This window comes from Condylura cristata, unplaced genomic scaffold (genome assembly GCF_000260355.1).
Source record: "Condylura cristata isolate star-nosed mole 26May11 unplaced genomic scaffold, ConCri1.0 scaffold00005, whole genome shotgun sequence".
Taxonomy (NCBI): Eukaryota; Metazoa; Chordata; class Mammalia; order Eulipotyphla; family Talpidae; genus Condylura; species Condylura cristata.
Window position 1 is genome coordinate 55,049,944 of NW_004567106.1, and position 17,786 is coordinate 55,067,729.

Sequence of the window (17,786 nt, forward strand, 5' to 3'; positions counted from 1 at the left end):
AGAACAGGCAGATTGACAAAGTACACTGCTGAGGGGAGCAGCAGGTGAGATAGAAGAGGTCTGCCAACCTCCAGGGATGGGGGTCGAACTCCCACTGAGGTGGGCAAGGCTGGTTTTGTGATGCTGTGCTCCAACCCCTTATGCCAACAGGGAGGGCCCATTATGTGCTGTTTTCAATAACGGGGAAGGATCTTAGAGTTCATCTGCTAGAAGAGAGAGTAAATACTACAATTTACCAGCATTCCCTTCAAACCAAGAAACAACAATGTGGTCACAGCAAGACACCCAGGTACACATCTGGCCTGCATCTTCATGCCATCAAGAGCCAGCTGTGCTGCTCTGGTAAGTAGCTCAACCTTTCTGGCTCTCATTTTCTTATTAGCAAAATGGTGTGTGAGGGGATGGACATGTGGCAACCGAGGTTCTCCCATCATCCTGGAGACTGCTTGGTGCTGTCAAAGCCAGTGGCCTTCGGATGGACAGTTGACATATTGGTTTGCTTCAATTTCTGGAAAGACACAAACTAACCACTGGAATGTAAAGACAGACTTAAAGATTTTCTGGAAAGGAGTTTGTGCTGTCTTTCTAAAGAGAACGCGCAGAGGTTCAAAAGCAAAGCCTGAGAGGAGTGGTCAGAGGCCTTCGGAGATAGGGGAAGACTGTCTTGTGAGTAAGTTGCTGTCAAAGATCTGAAGGACATAAAACCTGCTTCACTGAGAAATTGCTGAAGGACAGAAACAACCTCTTAGCCCCGCAAAGTAAACTGCCACTGCAGAGAGGAGCAAGATGAAAATAAAAGGAGCTGACACACGAGCCACTTGAGGGTCTCTTTGAGGCAGATCCATTAACCTCGACCAAGGGAGCGGCGCTGGGTCCTCTTTCACAGAGGAAAGAAACTCGAGCCTGAACATCCAGCAAAATAAAGATCAGCGCACAGTGCAGACTCCCAATTCACTCTGGAAATGACTTTGGGATTGGATCAATTCTCTCCCCAATACTGCTCAGAGAAAAAGAGGATCTTAAGAAAGAAAAAGGTCCCCAAAACAAAACAGAAGAATAGAGATAAAATCAAAGCAAAAAAGAAAAATAATCCCTCCAGCTGGCATTTACTGAGATGGCCAGCCGTAATGGTGCACACAATTATTATTAATCAGACACATTAACAGAAACACTATAGTAAAGATGAGCCTGCTTCAAGAAATAGTTTTAATTCCAAGGCAAGGAACTAAGCTGGCTTAAAATGCACTATGATGAGAGTGGGTTCTATCTTATTTTCACAAAAAGTTATTACATGCTAGGAAATAGTAGAAACAATTCTACTCACCTCTCTTCCCTGAGGGAGTCCAAGAATTTGGAAGCATGGTGGAATGGAACATTTCCATAGTGTTATAAAGCATTTTTAAAATAGTGGTAATTATAAAATCCTATATTTCAGCCTAGAGTAGAGAGATATTTCTGAGTAATGATTATCTCTGTTCAAAGCTAATTGTGTATTTATAGATTAGCAAGTAAACAGCATTAATTGTGTTATGACACATTACACAAGAGGCATTTACTGATAGAATGGGGGTTGTATCATAGTATTAAGTTTAAATGATAGAGTTACAATTTTTCTTATTGGCAGAAGAAAATGACTGTGATTTTTGTGAAATGTGTGGGACTATCCACGGTAGCTATTTAGATATGCATATACATACAAATACACTGACCTGGCTATCTAATGAGAATTTTTCTTTTAATTCAAAGAAGGTCTAATACTCTGATAATGCCTCTTAATAAAAGACAAAGACAACATGTATATTTTATCATATACTCCTTCATTGTAACACAGCAATACTACTAGTCCAGGAAGAGCCTCCTGGGAATTCATTTCAAATTATTGAAGCAGCTGTTTCTTCAGTTTAAAATAAAATATCCATAACAAGTTCACACATGACAGATGCAAGGTAAAAACTAGATTCCATAGTGTGAGCTAAAAGCAGATGTTTTGAATGATCATATTTATAACCAGATACAATAAACCTTAGGTAACTATGGAGTAAGATTTCATGAATGCTCTAAGAATTTGGTTAAAATGTAATTCCTGTCATTTCTTACAGCTTTGAAAATAAGACTTCATTAAACAGAAATACTCGCAGATTCTTAAGCAACTGGTCTTTTTTTTCATGATATTTCAGGTGTTTCCTCAAGAATAAATCATTGTTAAGGGCACCAGTTTATATGGCCTTTATTTAATTTCCCACATCTCCTCACCCAATTCAGGTCGGAAAACTCTTTTCAGTTTTGAAATTCACGATTAGAAAGTGACACATTAAGTCTCAGGATAAGCAGTTTGGTGAAAAAACATTGTGTATTGCTAGCAACTATTAATATAAAATTAGAACTTTTAAGATTAGAACCAACGCCGATTTAGAGCAAGTTTAAAGAAAAGTTTGCTAATAAGATAAACTAGTTTACTCTATCCACCATACTGATCTGTGACTTCTATTCAGTTTTGTTCTCTTTGGAGTTTGGCACTAGTTTTCCATGTGCATGTGGATTGGCTGACGATTTTGAACCAAGCCATCGTGGCATGGGGGAAGGCAAGATGGGTTTATGTGCCCCTTAGCTTCTTACTAGCACATCTTTGGTTGACCCTATCACTCTCTAGACATTCCTCATGGCACACTGTTATCAGGAAAAGATGTGTTTTTTTTTTTAATTTTATTTATTTATGCATACAGGAACTGGGGTACAAGCCACAGGTGCGGGGGGTGAGAGGATTCACCAGAGACAGAATGGGGAGCAGAACAGGCAGATCTACTGAAATACACTGCTGAGGGGAGCAGCGGGCGGGTCAGGAGAGGTCTGCCGTGCATCTCACTGGCTGGAGATCAAACTTGGTGCTGCAGTGGCTGCAGAGAGCTTCTCAGTGCTGTGCTTTAACTTGTAGTGCCACCAGGGAGGGCCCAGGAATAGAAGTTAAATCAGACACATATACAGTTCCTTTGTATACATATAGTAGTGAGATTTCTAGGAAATGCACAACTGTTCTCAGTTGTCTACAGGTAAACTGGCAGGCGTGGATCAGACTCTGTGGGTGCCCACTCCTTCAGTGTTTCTCCCCTTGTACAAAGCATTCTATATAGCCTTATAGGACATTAAAGTAAGCCATCACCTCTGCATGATGCTCTTCATTCTGCTGTAAGACTTCTATGCACAGCTCTGCTAAATGAAGAACCTCTTCCAGCTTTCTAGCAGGCGTTGCTTGGTTCATGGTCTCTAGATTAAAAAAAAAAAATGATAACGATATTACCTTGAAAATATAAAACCAAACCTATTCTAAGATGTAATGATGAAAACCAAAGTGCTGAAACAGAATGAGAAAGTGTATTTTTGAGAGATAAGAGATACAAGAAATAATAATGAATACATTCTTAGAAGAAAAAAAAACTAGATTGTAGCAAATATTTCACCAACAAAGCAATCGCAGGGAATCTGCAAGTGCTTTGCCATTTAATATATAAGAACTAACAGGTGCATCAGCACATTAGCTGCTCAACTTCTGCAACAAACAAGTTATAATTCTCCTCAAGGTCAGAAACACAAAGAGAGCAGATACTACAGTCTTTCCCCTCTCTCTATTATATTATCAATACAATACCATTCTCACCAGATGAGTCATTCCTGGCATTAGCAAAAACCCCTGCTTTTTTTGTTGCTATTTCAATTCCCAGCTTGAAATGTCTAGGGTTCACGTTGATCTTAAATTCAAGAAGTACAAAGTCACCTAAAACAACTCTGACAGCCTGCAATTAACTGATTTCCTCCCCTCCTTCTGTGCCCACCATCACCCCACCTTTTCCTCTTCTCCACCTGGAAGGGATGGGGGAGGTATTCTTTAAAGTTGAAGGTTCTTTCAGTATTAAGCAAATTGGTATAAAAAGGCCAGGCTACAATGAGATTAAATGCAACTCCCTGGAATTCAGCAACAGAGTAAGCAAAGTAGTTGATTGCAGAGATGTGAGAAACTAGCAGAAATTAGAGGTAGCCTGTAGCATGAAACTGTTTCAGAATGGAAAGCAAATAATAGAGATTCCAATAATCACATACAAAATAAATGTTCTTAAGAGTCATCCTCTTCACCTCACTAAAATATAATTTTCACCCAGAGAATTATTTTTTCTTCTGTAGAACTTAACTATCTTCCCTTTTCCCTGCAATAGATCTTTTCCCCCAACTTCCTCTAAACCTCAGTTCTAAATGTGGGGGTGACACTTCTATTTGTTCTGAATTTGTTCCCAAGGGATGCTGAATGAGGCATGGAAACACTGCTTCAGTCAGTCTTTGTTCTAAACATTTGTTGCAGGTGCAGAGGAGGTCCAAGAGTAGCTTGAAAGGGGTATCCACCCCCAACCCTGGTCTACATCACATAAAATTCAGCTGTGGGATGGAAAGTCACTGCTTATCTGTGAAAGGGACATACGAATACAACGATTTTTCAGGAAACTGTCAAACACCAGAGCCAAGTGTGTCTGTCATGTACTGAGTGCAAGAAATAGCAGGCAATGTAAGATACATCCTAATCTTAAATAAAAGCTCCTAAGACATCAACTCTTCAGTCTTCCAACTGTTTCATGAACACTTCAACTTCCTCAAGGAAGGGCGAAGTCAAGGAGGCTCATGGCTCTGCACAGCTGCTTACTCTGTGGGCATTCTCATCAGTACAGCCTGGTTAAGGAAGACAAGATACATAAAAGAAGTAAGTAATGAAGGCCTGAGGAGAGACTGTGGAGAGAGGGAGGGTTTAGGAGGTACCCGGAAGGTAAAATGCTTGAGGCAGTTCCTCACACTTGCCCAGGGAAAGAGAGGTGACTTCTAGAACTGTTTGTAGGACCGAAATAAGATGCATTTGGGAGGAAGTGGTAACAAGTGTGACAATTTCTTGAGACCCAATTATGTACCAGGCACAGCACCAGGCCCTTCCCATGCGCTGTCACACCAGTTTGCCTAATAGCTTAGTTTTTTTTTAAGATGTATTTACTTATACATATAGAACTGGGGTACAAGCTAATGATGTGGGAGCTGTGAGAGGATTCACCAGAGACAGAGTGGGGGGCAGAACAGGCAGATCAATAAAGTACACTGCTGAGGGGAGCAGCAGGCAGGTCAGAAGGAGTCTGCCATGCCTTGTGGGTCACTTCCCGGGCCGGGGATCGAACTTGCACCAAAATGGCTTTGTCTAGCTTGCAGTGCTGCGTCCTCTCCACCAGGGAGAGCCTAGGTTGGTTCTTTTTTTTTCCTTAACTCACATAAATTGTAGATAAGAAAACAAATCTAGAGAGATGAAATGTAACAGCTACTTAGTGTGGAATGTGAGGTCTGAACTTAGGTGAGTTCTTACCACCTCTGCCTATACCTGTCTGGCTGGGGCACAAATATGCTAAGGAGAACGGGGGTGAGCCTGAGGCTGGAGACTAAGATAAGTGGACTGGACATAACCTAAAGATAACTTAGGGCAAATATATCTTAGCAGGGCTTCAGAATAATTGAATTTTAGGAAACTGTATTTGGCGGTTGTGCAGGACAAGGCAAGGCTGGTGAAGTTGTGACACATGGAACCTGAGGTCAGTAGGTAGCACAGAGAGCTATCACAATGGAACAGAAAAGTAAAGAAGATGCAAGGACATAGAAGGGATCCAAAAACCATGGTGAGTAATATCAATGACCGCCTAGAGAGGGCGACCCAGAAGTCTGGAGCCCGCTGGGCTCATCAGACCATGGAGACGAATGGCTGTAACACTAGGGAGTGTGTCTTCCATGAATTAGCCATAACTTTTAGGACTGTATGCTATAACATGATTTAAAGTATGTTAGCTATTCTAATTTGAAAAGACAAGTTTAGCATTGTGAAATCCACACACATAGGAAATTATGTACATGGAGTGTTTGCCTGGAAAACTCTTTTCACCATTCAAGACTCCTTGAATGCTTCCTTCAACCTGGACTTTATGTAGATTGAGTTATTTTATTTCAATATGTATCTGTACCATGTGATTTCAATAAGGAAAGGGAAAGACAACCACATTTAATTTTTTTTAAATCATGAGAGACACTTATAGAAGTACATTTTTTTTTCTTTTTTTTTTTTTACTGAATCCTCCTGGTCATTCTATAAATTTGGGATTCATAACCTTCCTCCTATAGGAAAAAGGGACTTAAAGAAAGCATCCATATTCTTGCAGATACTGAGTAGGGATTAAAATCCTACCTCTTATCAGACAAGTAGTAGTAGTGAGACTTGAATTTTTTTAAATGAAATTATCTTAACCCATAAATATTCAATTTGATATATATGTGTGCACACGTGTACACACACACATTTAACCGAAACTTTCAGCAGCACAAAATTTGAACAGTTTATAAAGTCACCATATTCTTAGTCACAAGTGTGCAATGGAAAAAAATCACAAAAACCTCAGGACTACTTCTACTTGCATGTGAACATGGCAAAACCAGATTTTACATTTGCTACCACCTTAAATGAAAACCTGAGAGTACCCTGTGTCCCTGTGTCCTATTTAAAAAAAAAAAAAGTCTAAAACATTTTCTTCTTCCTAGATTAAATTTACCGAGAAGACTGAAACTTTGTACTTGAACATAATGGCCACTCTAATACTTTAAATAAATAGCATTTTTATCAAGTACACTAGGTACACCATCTCTGGCTGTCACCTATTTGACTAAAGCCAAGGATTTAATGCATTCTAAAGTCAGAACTCCACCAGATAACAAGGTTATCAATAGTTCCATTAAAATTCTGAACACCGTGCATATTTGAGAATTCCTCCTTAAAATGTTCACTTTCTCTTTTTGTAACATTTCGATGGCATTAGGTATTCTTTATTCTTCAAACTTCACACCAAGTTGTTGAAGGTTGAAATACATTTCAAATAGTGACATTAAAACAAATGTGCCCAAAGCAGAAAGGTGCCTTGATGAATTTCAATGTGTGTCTCTTGGCTATCATCTTCTTCATTTTGGAGTATTTGTACTTTTCTATGAAAACATTTCTTGGCTCCTGGTAGCAATTCCTCTCGATGATTTATCTATAATGAGAGGAACTCTCACTGGAGTTTGGAGGAAAAGTAGAAAGTTATAACAGCTTGACTATTTTGCCTTGGTAGGCTTAAGTTCTCTTGGCTGTTATATGTTACAGCAGGATAGTGAACATCTGTTCATCTTCCATCATCATCATCATCACCAGAAGTCTAGTTTTCATCCACCTCCATACACTTGAACCCTTTTGCACTTTCATCTGCCCCTACCACCTTCCCCTCAGGAACCTTCCAGTCTGCTTTCTATTATCCATGAATTTATTATTGTAGTTTTATTCACCTGCTTTGTTTCTGACCTTTTTTTTTTTTAGAAAAAATAAAGATAATTTATATATACAAGAATTGGGGTACAGGTACAGGCCAGAGGTGTGGGGGTGAGAAGATTCACCAGAATGGGGAGCAGAATAGACAGCTAAACCAAAACACACTGCTCAGAGGAACAAACAGCCAAAACAGAAGGTCTGCTGCGCCATGTGGGTCACCTTCTTGGCCAGGGATCACACTTACGCTGCAGTGGCTGCAGATAGCTTCATAGTGTTGCATCTTAATCCCCTGTGACACCAGGGAGGCCCTTATGATCTAACTTAACAGACTTGACTGTATCTGTAATGACAGCTAAATAAGAAACAGAACCCCAGTTGGTGCAGGGTTGAAGGGCTGTGGGCGCAATCCCATTGCACTACTGTCTTGTCTTCTTTCCCTTGTACTGAGGTCATGAGGACCAGAGACAGAGCAGCAAGGAAAATTCCTGTACATGCACACAGAGTTCTTGCTTGTTACTTCAACATCCTAAGGTTTATAGCTCAGAATTTCATACAGCAAACATCTATAGCATCTATTGTATGATAACTGAGTGGATGATGCACATGGATGACTGGTTTGGAAAATTTAAATTTTTAAAAAATTTAATATTATAGCTTATTATTACATCATTTTGTGCCTTTTTACATCTCAGTTGCAATTCCCGTGGGCTTCCCATCACCAAATCACTCGTGTGCCATTACCATTATCCAATGCACTTCCCCCCCCATTTTTGATCCCATTCCCCACCCTACCCCCATAAAATGTCTCATATATAGTTGTTCATTATTATTATTATTTCCCCCTCTGGTCCTTTATGCTCCTGCTATGAGTGAAACCATCTGGTATTTTTATTTTTCTTTCTGGCTTATTTCACTATGCATGGCCCCTTCCAGCTCCATCCATGTTGCTGCAAAGCATGAGTTTATCTTTTTGATTGCTGAGTAATACTCCATTGTATATATATACAACTTCTTTTTAATCTAGTCATCTGGGCATCTGGGTTGATTCCATGTCTTTCCTATTGTAAATAAAGCAGCAGTAAACATGGGGGTACAGGTGTCTTTTTGAATCAGTATTACAAAACCTCTGATTCAGAAAGTTTCAATTTTTACTTAGATTTTCTCACTCCCTCTACACTGCTGTGTTGACCTGTGGGAAGTGAGCTGGAGCCAGAGTTTCACACATGTCATGCTCCTTGGAGTCCTAATCCTGGCCAGACTGCAGTGCTCATGAACCTTCTCATCCCATGAGGAGGGCAAGCAGCACATCAAATATTTTCTTTCCCACTAAATACAGCGACCCTTCCTCCTTCCAAACTTGCCTGCTGCTTTCTTTAGAGCCTGTGACTAGATAAGAAAGTTCTGGGGATTTCTTTCAACTTGGTCCTAATAAGGAATTGCACAGATGTTGTTGGCTAAAATGACTACCTCAAGAATGGAGGGGAGAGATGGTTTCTAGAACTAAATCCCCTTCTCCAAGTCTTTCGGGTCAACCTGACCTGTTCTTGGCCAATATCACACTCCCTGAGACTTGCACTTGCAACTAATGTGTAAGAATGAGGCTCTCCTGGCCTGTCTGCATTCTAAATTCTCTCCTCATCCTAAAAGCATTGCCAACATACACTGATCTCATCAGTGAAGAGGGTATTTGGCTCTGTGACCTCAATGGCAGCGTGTACTCACACCACCAGAGAGCTCCTTAAACTGCAGATAGCTGGGCAGAGTTGGGCCAACCCTGGTGGCACAAGGGGTTAAAGCATAGCACTATGAAGCGACCCACAGGCACTGAAGCATGAGTTGGATGCTCGACTAGGGAGGTGACCCACATGGCGAGGCAGACCTCTCCAGTCTCGCCCGCTGCTCCCCTCAGCAATATTTCAGTCTATCTGCCTGTTCTGCTCCCCACTCTGTCTCTGGTGAATCCTCTCACATCCCCACTTCCACCCCTGTGGCCTGTACCCCTGTTCTTGTGTGCATAAATACATAAGTCTTTAAAAAAAAACCCCAGGTACCATGGCTTCCCCACCCGCCTACTGCATGGGGGGGCCCAAGCATTTGCATTTCTAGTAAATTCTCTGGAGATGCTGCTGAGGTTGCTCTGGCATGCACTTTGAAAATCACTAGGAGTCATGAAGAACCACGTTAAAAATGAAGGTTACTTATTTAAACTTCAGATTATTTCTTCCTTTACCTGAAATCAAGTGACAGTCTTAAATAAATTTCATTTTAGAAAAAAAGGTGATTTTAAAAACTAAATCTGAATATATTTTGCTTTTCTGTTCCAGAAGCATGGTGGACCTATTCGGACAGTTCCTCTATGAATGAGAATAACTAATTGAGCAAGCGTGTTGTAGTCTCCCTACAGTTGCTGGAAATCTGTAAGAATACTAATGCCACAGATGTTTGAAAACAATAGGTCTGTGGCCTCCTAATTCCAAAGCTCCCTTTGGAACCAACTCATTTAATGACTGTCATTTAAAGCAACAGTTCCAGTTAATACCTCCTCGGAATTAACAATGTTGATGATACAATGCCTTGGAATAATTGTCCTGAGGTCACAGTCACATTAACTACCTGGATTACCTTTCACATCAATAAATTCAGGTTGAAGCAAATGGCCAGCTATGGAATGAAGGGCAATAGCCACTGGAGTACAAGCCAGGCTGGCAATCTCCGTAAGCCAACAAGGAAGTGGTGGCCATGAATGACAAGAGTTGGGGTGCAAGCCAGAGGTGTGAGGGGTGAGGGAATTCACCAGAGACAGAGTAGGGAGCAGAACAGGAAGATAGACTGAAGTACACTGCTGAGGGAGCAGCAGGTGAGACAGGGGCGGTCTGCTGCGCCATGTGGGTCAGCTCCCTGGCTGGGGATTGAACTCATGCTGCAGTGGCTGTAGACAGTTTCATCGTGGTTGTCTTTAAACACCAAGGAGGCACCCTAAAGGTTGACTTTTATTTATTTATGCATACAAGTACGGGGGTGCAGACCAGAGTTCTGGGGGGTCATTTGTGAGAGGATTCACGAGAGACAGAGTGGGGAGCAGAACAGGCAGATCTACTGAAATACACTGCTGAGGGGAGCAGTGGGCATAACAGGAGCGGTCTGCTGTGCCATATGGATCAGCTCCCTTGTTGAGAATTGAACTCATGTCTCAGTGGCTGATGATAGCTTGACAGTGCTGAGATTTTAACCTCTGCACCACCAGGGAGGCCTGGAATTTTGATATGAGTTGTATAAAAGCTGTCCTTTTAACTATTGTGACCATGATTCTCCTCAAATTTGTGGAGGGAGATCTAAGATTTATAGGGAAAGAAAGCTTCACAGGATTTCTGGACTATGAAGGCGTGAAAGAACATTTTCAGTATCATATACTTACTTTGCTATACTGTAGGATTCTAAAGACAGCATAACTTTTTTTCCACTAGCTATTCTGCTTCCTAATTATATAACAGGGACTTTTTAAAGACTGGTCTTTCATCCTCTCCCCCCTCTCTTTTCCTCTCTCTGACACACAGCTCTACATTCAACAACTCAGGAGCTGATACTGACTAATGGCCCTGCGCTGGTTTTACTGCTCTTTAGACAGACATCATATCCATTTCACTCAATTCAGAAACTGAAAACCGTAAGAATAACCTCGGTTATTGCAATTGGAGGGCAAGACTAAATCATACATTACTGTCTACAGCATCTTAATTTTGTGCCTCATCCTTTATACACTGAATGGCTCACATCTGCTTCATGTCTCTTCAACTCTTTTGTGTTCCATTCTCATGAAGAAAAATTGGGCAATGGGCAAGGAAGAAACCAGAGAGGCAGTAGGGTGAAGATATGTTTGGAGAGGGCAGTGAGGAAGGTGGATTCCAGAGGGTCCCCATCTGGCTGGCAGGTGAAGGGCAGGAAAGAACCCCCATTATGAAAGAGCATTTCAAAAGAGCAGCTGTAGGAGCTAAGAAGTCAGTCAAAAGATCTTGTCTGTCTGTGTTTCCTCGGACACATCACTAAGGTCTGTTAAGGCAGACAAGCTAGGCCCTCACAGTCACAATATATTTGGTGCTAAGATCTGGAGAAAGTCTCCTTAGTTGGGAAAGTGGGAAGGTGCAGTGAGTAACTCTGGCTTTTCTAGCGCCTTATTTCTAATTGTAACATCCTGATTCTTCCAGACACAGTTAAGGGGGCATTACAAATTCTTTGATTCGTCTTTTTAGTTTAGCTGGAAGCTACACAGCCATTAAGTTAGGGCGCAGGAGTAATGAATCCTTTGTCATTTCCAGAACAATTCATGCATCTAGTCGCTGAGTTTTTACAAACTCTGCTGAGAGATGAAGAGACAGAAATGTGTCAGTTTGTATTACTCCCATTTTGTCCAATTAGAAAAGACGTTTCGATACTCCTAAACTACTCAGCTTAACGAGGTTCTGCAGAAGCCACGCTGTGGTGTCACTTGTCATTCGGTTTACCTGTTGACACATGTTAGTAAATAAACGAGGAGGCTGTCAATCAGTTGGTTTCAAACTCTGGGTTTGGAGCATGATCTATGCTGCAGAATTGCTCATGAAGGAAGAGGGCCCTCTCAAGAAAGCAGCTATCTGTGAGTCACATTCCATTGAAAAGTCAGAAGAGAAAGCCAAATGCATGACATGCTAACAAATGAGCTAGTAAACTGACAGGGTTCCTGGACCTTTTAGGAAACAGGTGCCGAACATGTAATGCAATTTCCATGCATCGTCAAAGGAAGGAGAAGAAGTCTAGCAGGCGCTTTCCTAAGCGTGAGGTATCACAGCAGAGGGAGTGATTTTCGGTGAGGGCCCAGCAAAGGGGACATTGCACACTTCTTCTTTTCTCAGCAGGTGTTTCTGTTTTGGATCAGATTTTTTTTTTTAAGATTTATTTATTTATGCGCACAGAGCTGGGCTACAGGCCAGAGGCACAGGTGCAGTGAGAAGATTCACCAGAGACAGAGCGGGGAGCAGAACAGCCAGACAGACGAAGTACACTGCTGAGGGGAGCAGCGGGCGGGTCAGGAGAGGTCTGCCGCACCATGTGGGTCACCTACAGGGCTGGGGATCGAACTCATGTGGAAGTGGCTTTGGCTTCTCGGTGCTGTGCTTTAACCCGCTGCGCCACCAGGGAGGGTCCTGGATCAGAATTATTACAGAAGGCAAATAATGACCCAAGAGAAGCTTTCGGAAAATACAATTTTTCCAGATCATGGAATATATTCAATTAAGTACTCCTGATGCATTACTTTGGACAGTTAACTCATTTTATGAATTTTCTTCCTTTTGAAACTTTGTAAAACAATGTGATTCATGGGGCTTTCAGGGAACCACTTCAGAGTGTATGAAGTATTTTCCCCCACATTTTCTATATAGAAATGACGTACTCAAGTGGAAACTGTATATTTTATATTTATTGGGCTCAAAAAAGATGCTTGATATGATTCAATTTTCAGAAACTATGATAAAAGTAAAAAGGCCACCTATTGAATGGGAGGAGGTATTTCTAACTTGTAAATCTTACAAGAAATTCTTACCCAAAGTATATTAGATTTTATACAACTTGACAGCAATGAACCAATCCAATTAAAAAACAGAGAATCTAAACATACCTCTCCAATGTAGATACATAAATGGCCAATAAGCAAACAAAAAATGTTGATCACTTACCACTAGTCATGGCAAATTAAAACCACAGTGGGGGCTTCCCTGGTGGTACAGGGGTTAAGTTTCAGTGCTATCAAGTTGTCTACCAGCCACTATGGCATAAGTTTGATCCCTGGCTAGGGATGTGACCCACATGGTGCAACAGACTTCTGTCTCACCTGCTGCTCCCCTCAGCAGTGTATTTCAGTAGATCCACCTGTTCTGCTCCCCATTCTGTCTCTGGTGAATCCTCTCACTCCCTACCCCCACATCTTTGACCTAGCCCCAGTTCTTGTATGCATAAATAAATCTTTTTAAAAAAGGAAACCCACAGTGGGGATTTCACCTCACCCTTGTGAGAATACCTTACATCAAAGACAAGAAACAACAGTATTTCTTGTCTTTGATGTAAAGGTGTGAATAAAACTCCCACACACTGTTGGTAAAATGTAAACTGGTATAGTTACTGTGGAAAACAGTATGGAGATTCCTTAAAAAATTAATGGAAGCACCATATGATTTAGCTCTTTCAGGGGATAAAAATTCAAAGAGAATTCAAAGAGATACATACACTCCTATCTTCACCGCAGCATTATTTTCAATAGCCAACAAGTGTTAAATACAAAATGCCCAGCAGTGATGTTATGGATAAAGATGCAATACATATACACAGAATGGAATACTACTCAGCTGTAAAAAAATAAAATGTTGCCATTCGCTATGTAAGTGGACCTAGAGAATATTATGCAAAGTGAAATAAGTCATACAGAGAAAGACAAATACCACATGATTTAACTCATGTGTGGGAACAAAGAAAAAAAGAAGAAGAAGAAGAAGAAGAAAATACACAAAGCAAAAGCAAAAAAGCCCAACTGGCTATGAAAACTGCCACGTCCCCTCCTGCAGCACCTAAGTGAGAAATCCTTAGAGCTTGGCATGGTCAAGGTAGTGGGCACACGGGAGGAATACGTGGCCCTCCAGGAATAAAAGAATGGCTGATTCTCGAATGGTCACTGTACCTTTTTGATTTGTTTTCTGATTCTGTTGATGCACAACAAAAAAATGCTATGGATACTGTGCTTCATTTCTAATGATACTCTTGATAGGAATGTAACTTCCTCTATTCTCGATACTGATTTACTTCTGAGAAACTCCCTTACAACCTTTAATATTATTATGCAATTAATTCCTGTATACCAGGTGGCTTGTAAAATGAATGGAGAGAGTAATTAAAAGGATTAGAAAGGCATAGGTGGTAGATAGGGTATTTGTTTAGCGGCACTGAACCTTGAATACACGGTGGTTTCCTAGGGCCCCAAGTTGGTTTTGGGCCCCTGGCAACATCACAGAAACAAAAAGAAATTAATGTACTACCTGTCATGCCTCTATAAAAAAAAATCATTGTACCTCTGTATTTGCTTGCCAAGAAAAACTGTATAAATGCTCTGCACTCTTAAAAGTAAATTACATTCAGATATGCACTCCTAGAAGTTGTGTCTGTCACTCAACCTCATCCTTGTCCACCCTGCGCCAGAACTGCCATCCCTGAAACTTGTCTCCTGCTCCTGCTGCGCTGGTCCGTGGCAGAAAACAAAAACGGTTACTAGAGGGGAAGGAAGTGAGATAGGTAAACTGGGCAAAGGGAACCATTTGTCCGAGGGTGGATGGAACTGGACTTCGGTAATGGTCACACAGTTGTAGACACAGACACCAAACAATAAAGTTGACGCCTGAAGCCTATGGAATGCTTTAAGCCAATACTAGGTCAGTTAAAACAAAAAAATTAAAACAATTTCGCCTCACCTCAAATGCAAAATTTATAGCGGTAGTTATTTTCTACACTGAGGTTCCTAACCTCTCTGAGGTCTCTATTCAAGAGGGATTCTGTTTACTTTCTTGCACTTAGAGAAAGCACTATCCTCCATCTATCTTGCATCACCTCTGAACCAGCTCATCCTCTCCCTCTACCTGAGCTCCCACTTTCCTGTGAATAAACACATCAGGTTCCCTTATAAGCAGGAGTCTGTCGCTCTATTTGTACTGTATCTACCTGTTCATGAGCTTTGACAGTTTTGTAATTTTTCTAAACCTGTCTGGTGGAGGTCTATCTTACTATTCCAATTCGTTCCCATCCCTCAGCTTTCCTTTTACATATTTCACATCTCTCTTTTCTCCCTGTTATCACTCTGATTGAGCTCACAAATTGCACCCCATCTTTCTTGCAACCATGCCACATAAGCCAGTATTTTCACTGGTTTGCATGACTTCTGTTCCTGAGCCATACTGCGAGGATCTTCCTATAGCCCCTTAAAGACTTTTTTTTTTATATTTTAATTTCTTATTCCATACGTTCTAAAAGGTACACACCATTCAGTTTCTTCTCTTTTATAATGCCCTGCCCTAGATCAGTTGGAGGTAGAAGAACAGGATCATAGGAAGGCTCTGGCCTGTGTCCTTTGCAGAAGAGAAACTTAGGCTTTGGAGCAGAGTCCTGGGAAAAACAGAATGAATTCTGATGACTTCCTTGTACTAATGACCCACATGGCCACTCCAGTGATTGGGAATGCTGATGGCTGTTCAGGGTCGAAGCAGCACTTGGCTAAGGCTCCCCTGGTAGATCTCTAGATGCAGGGCTCTGCCAGCAGAGTGAAGGGGAACTGTCCAAGGTGGTTCAGGCCACACCTGCTTTCATAAGTATCTCACTGCAGCTCAGCTGGGACTGTGTGTGACCTGACCATGCTGCAGATACTGGCCCCCTGGCCCTCTGCTGCCAATTCCAGTGCAAAAGACAAGGAACTGTGTGTTCCAAGGCAGGACGAGGGAGCGAGCGATCATAGCAAAATTAAGTTCTCTGCTTGCCATTCTCCCTTCAAGCAGCCACACACGAGGGACTCTCCATCAGACAGTCTGGACAGAGAAGTGAAGGTGACAGCATGCACTACTCTTTGGTTGGTAGCTGAAGGAAGTATAAAGCTCAGGGGAGACATTATTTAGGGAGATACTGTGTTTGTAGATGGAAAGGAAATATGTGAAAGATGACAGAGGTATGAGCCACTGAAGAAAGGAGAGAGCGCTGATGGCATAAAATCCATGCAGAAAGGGGTAGGAGGGCTGGGATCACAATTGCATCTGTGGCTGTCCTTCAAGAGGAAATCAGCATTCCCTGATGCTGGGGGGCAGGAGACATGGATCTGGGGGTGCACTGGAGAGCTGAAGCTTATTATGCTGGCAAGTTTGCAAGAAGTGACCTAAGTGAGTTAGGTGTCACTTAAACTCAAGATCAAATTCCTAGGAGAGCCTGATGTGAGTAGAGAACACTGCTCAAGATTGAATCAAGTTTTCCTTTCACTGACAGTGATTACCATCTCTGATGCTGACTGTCCCTATCTATTAAAACTCACATTAAAAAAGTCAAATGAGGCCCTCCCTCGTGGCACAGCGGGTTGAAGCACAGCACTGAGAATCTAAAGCTGCTTCCACATAAGTTCAATTCCCGCCTGCTCCAGAGGTGACCACATGGCGCGGCAGACCTCTCCTGGCCCGTCCGCTGCTCCCCTCAGCAATGTACTTATTGTTCTGCCTGTTCTGTTCCCCACTCTGTCTCCGGTGAAGCCTCTCACCACCCCTGAGCCTCTGGCCTGTACCCCAGTTCTATACGAATAAATAAATAAATCTTTAAAAAAAAAAGTCAAATGAAAAAAGGAGACACAGGATGAAGGACTCATTAACACAGAAACTGTGGGGCAAGGCCAGGTACCCCTTGTTTAGGTCAGAGAACAGCTCAACAGGGGCCTGATAAATCATTCAGTGCTGGCAAAATGAATTCCAAATAAGGGGTAGAAAGTCAACAAGAAAGGGAGCATGTCAGTGCTGCCTGCAATTGTTTTAAATGAAGTCATTCTAACGCCTTCCAGTCTAGAGTTGAACTCCGAGAAGTCAGGAAGGGTGTTAAAGGAATGCAAACTCAGAAGTAATTTTAGTGGAGAGAGCGCTGTCTTCCAACCTCTCCAGGGTTTGTGTGGAGCTGACAGACCCTTGTCCTGTGGTGACTAAACCTGCCATGACACAGAGTGCTGAGTGCAGAGCATGGCTGGTGTAGCTGTCATGTCACCACTGGTGTGCCAGGGGGCTCCTCATGTCCTCGTCTGACTTCTCGCTCCATTGGGTAGTTAGCTAAGTGCGTAAGGAGCAGCTGTGTATCTGCATATGACCTGTCTCCTCTGCATGAAGCTCGCTGAAGGCACGCACGAGCTCCCAACGCCTATAAGACGTGAGCAACAGTGTCTTCATTTGCTCACTACTCAATAATCCCTGCGACCCCTGCCTATTCGAACTCCCACACGTCTCTGGAGACATAGGAATTAATCTGTCAGCATTGTCATGAGCTTACTAATTGGTGTGGAGACAAATTATATAGTGTGGGCGGGGGAAAGCTGCGGCACAGAAATGTGTCGGAAGTCCCCCTTCCTTCTAGGTAAGTGGTAGAAAAGGCCAGAGTAAATTCAGCTTACTTATATAGTATTTGAAAGGGAATATGAACTTAGTACTTTCTGACACATGCATTCCACAGAATAAGGGCAGAGATGGAGCAAGGAAGTGGTGCTCAAGGCTTGTAATTCAGTATGCTAGACAAGGAGGTAATGATACAAATTGCTTCAAATTGGTATTTCCACTCTATCTTATTAGATGATGGAATCAATATAATTTATGCTATCAGAATATATATATATATATATATATAT

General features: G+C 41.9%; 1 protein-coding gene across 4 annotated transcripts in view; it reads right to left on the reverse strand.

The window, feature by feature from the left end:
- The window catches only part of CADPS2 (Ca++-dependent secretion activator 2), a 392,026-nt gene that overhangs the window by 65,707 nt on the left and 308,533 nt on the right, over positions 1 to 17,786 (reverse strand). For 3 of the 4 annotated variants that reach the window (XM_004676989.2, XM_004676984.2, XM_012721048.1), the window contains one exon: positions 3,158 to 3,261. In XM_004676989.2, the coding sequence (XP_004677046.1) occupies positions 3,158 to 3,261 (104 nt within the window). Of the gene's footprint in view, positions 1 to 1,324; positions 1,334 to 3,157; positions 3,262 to 17,786 lie in introns of all 4 variants that reach the window. The other variant, XM_004676986.2, reaches the window with a different exon arrangement.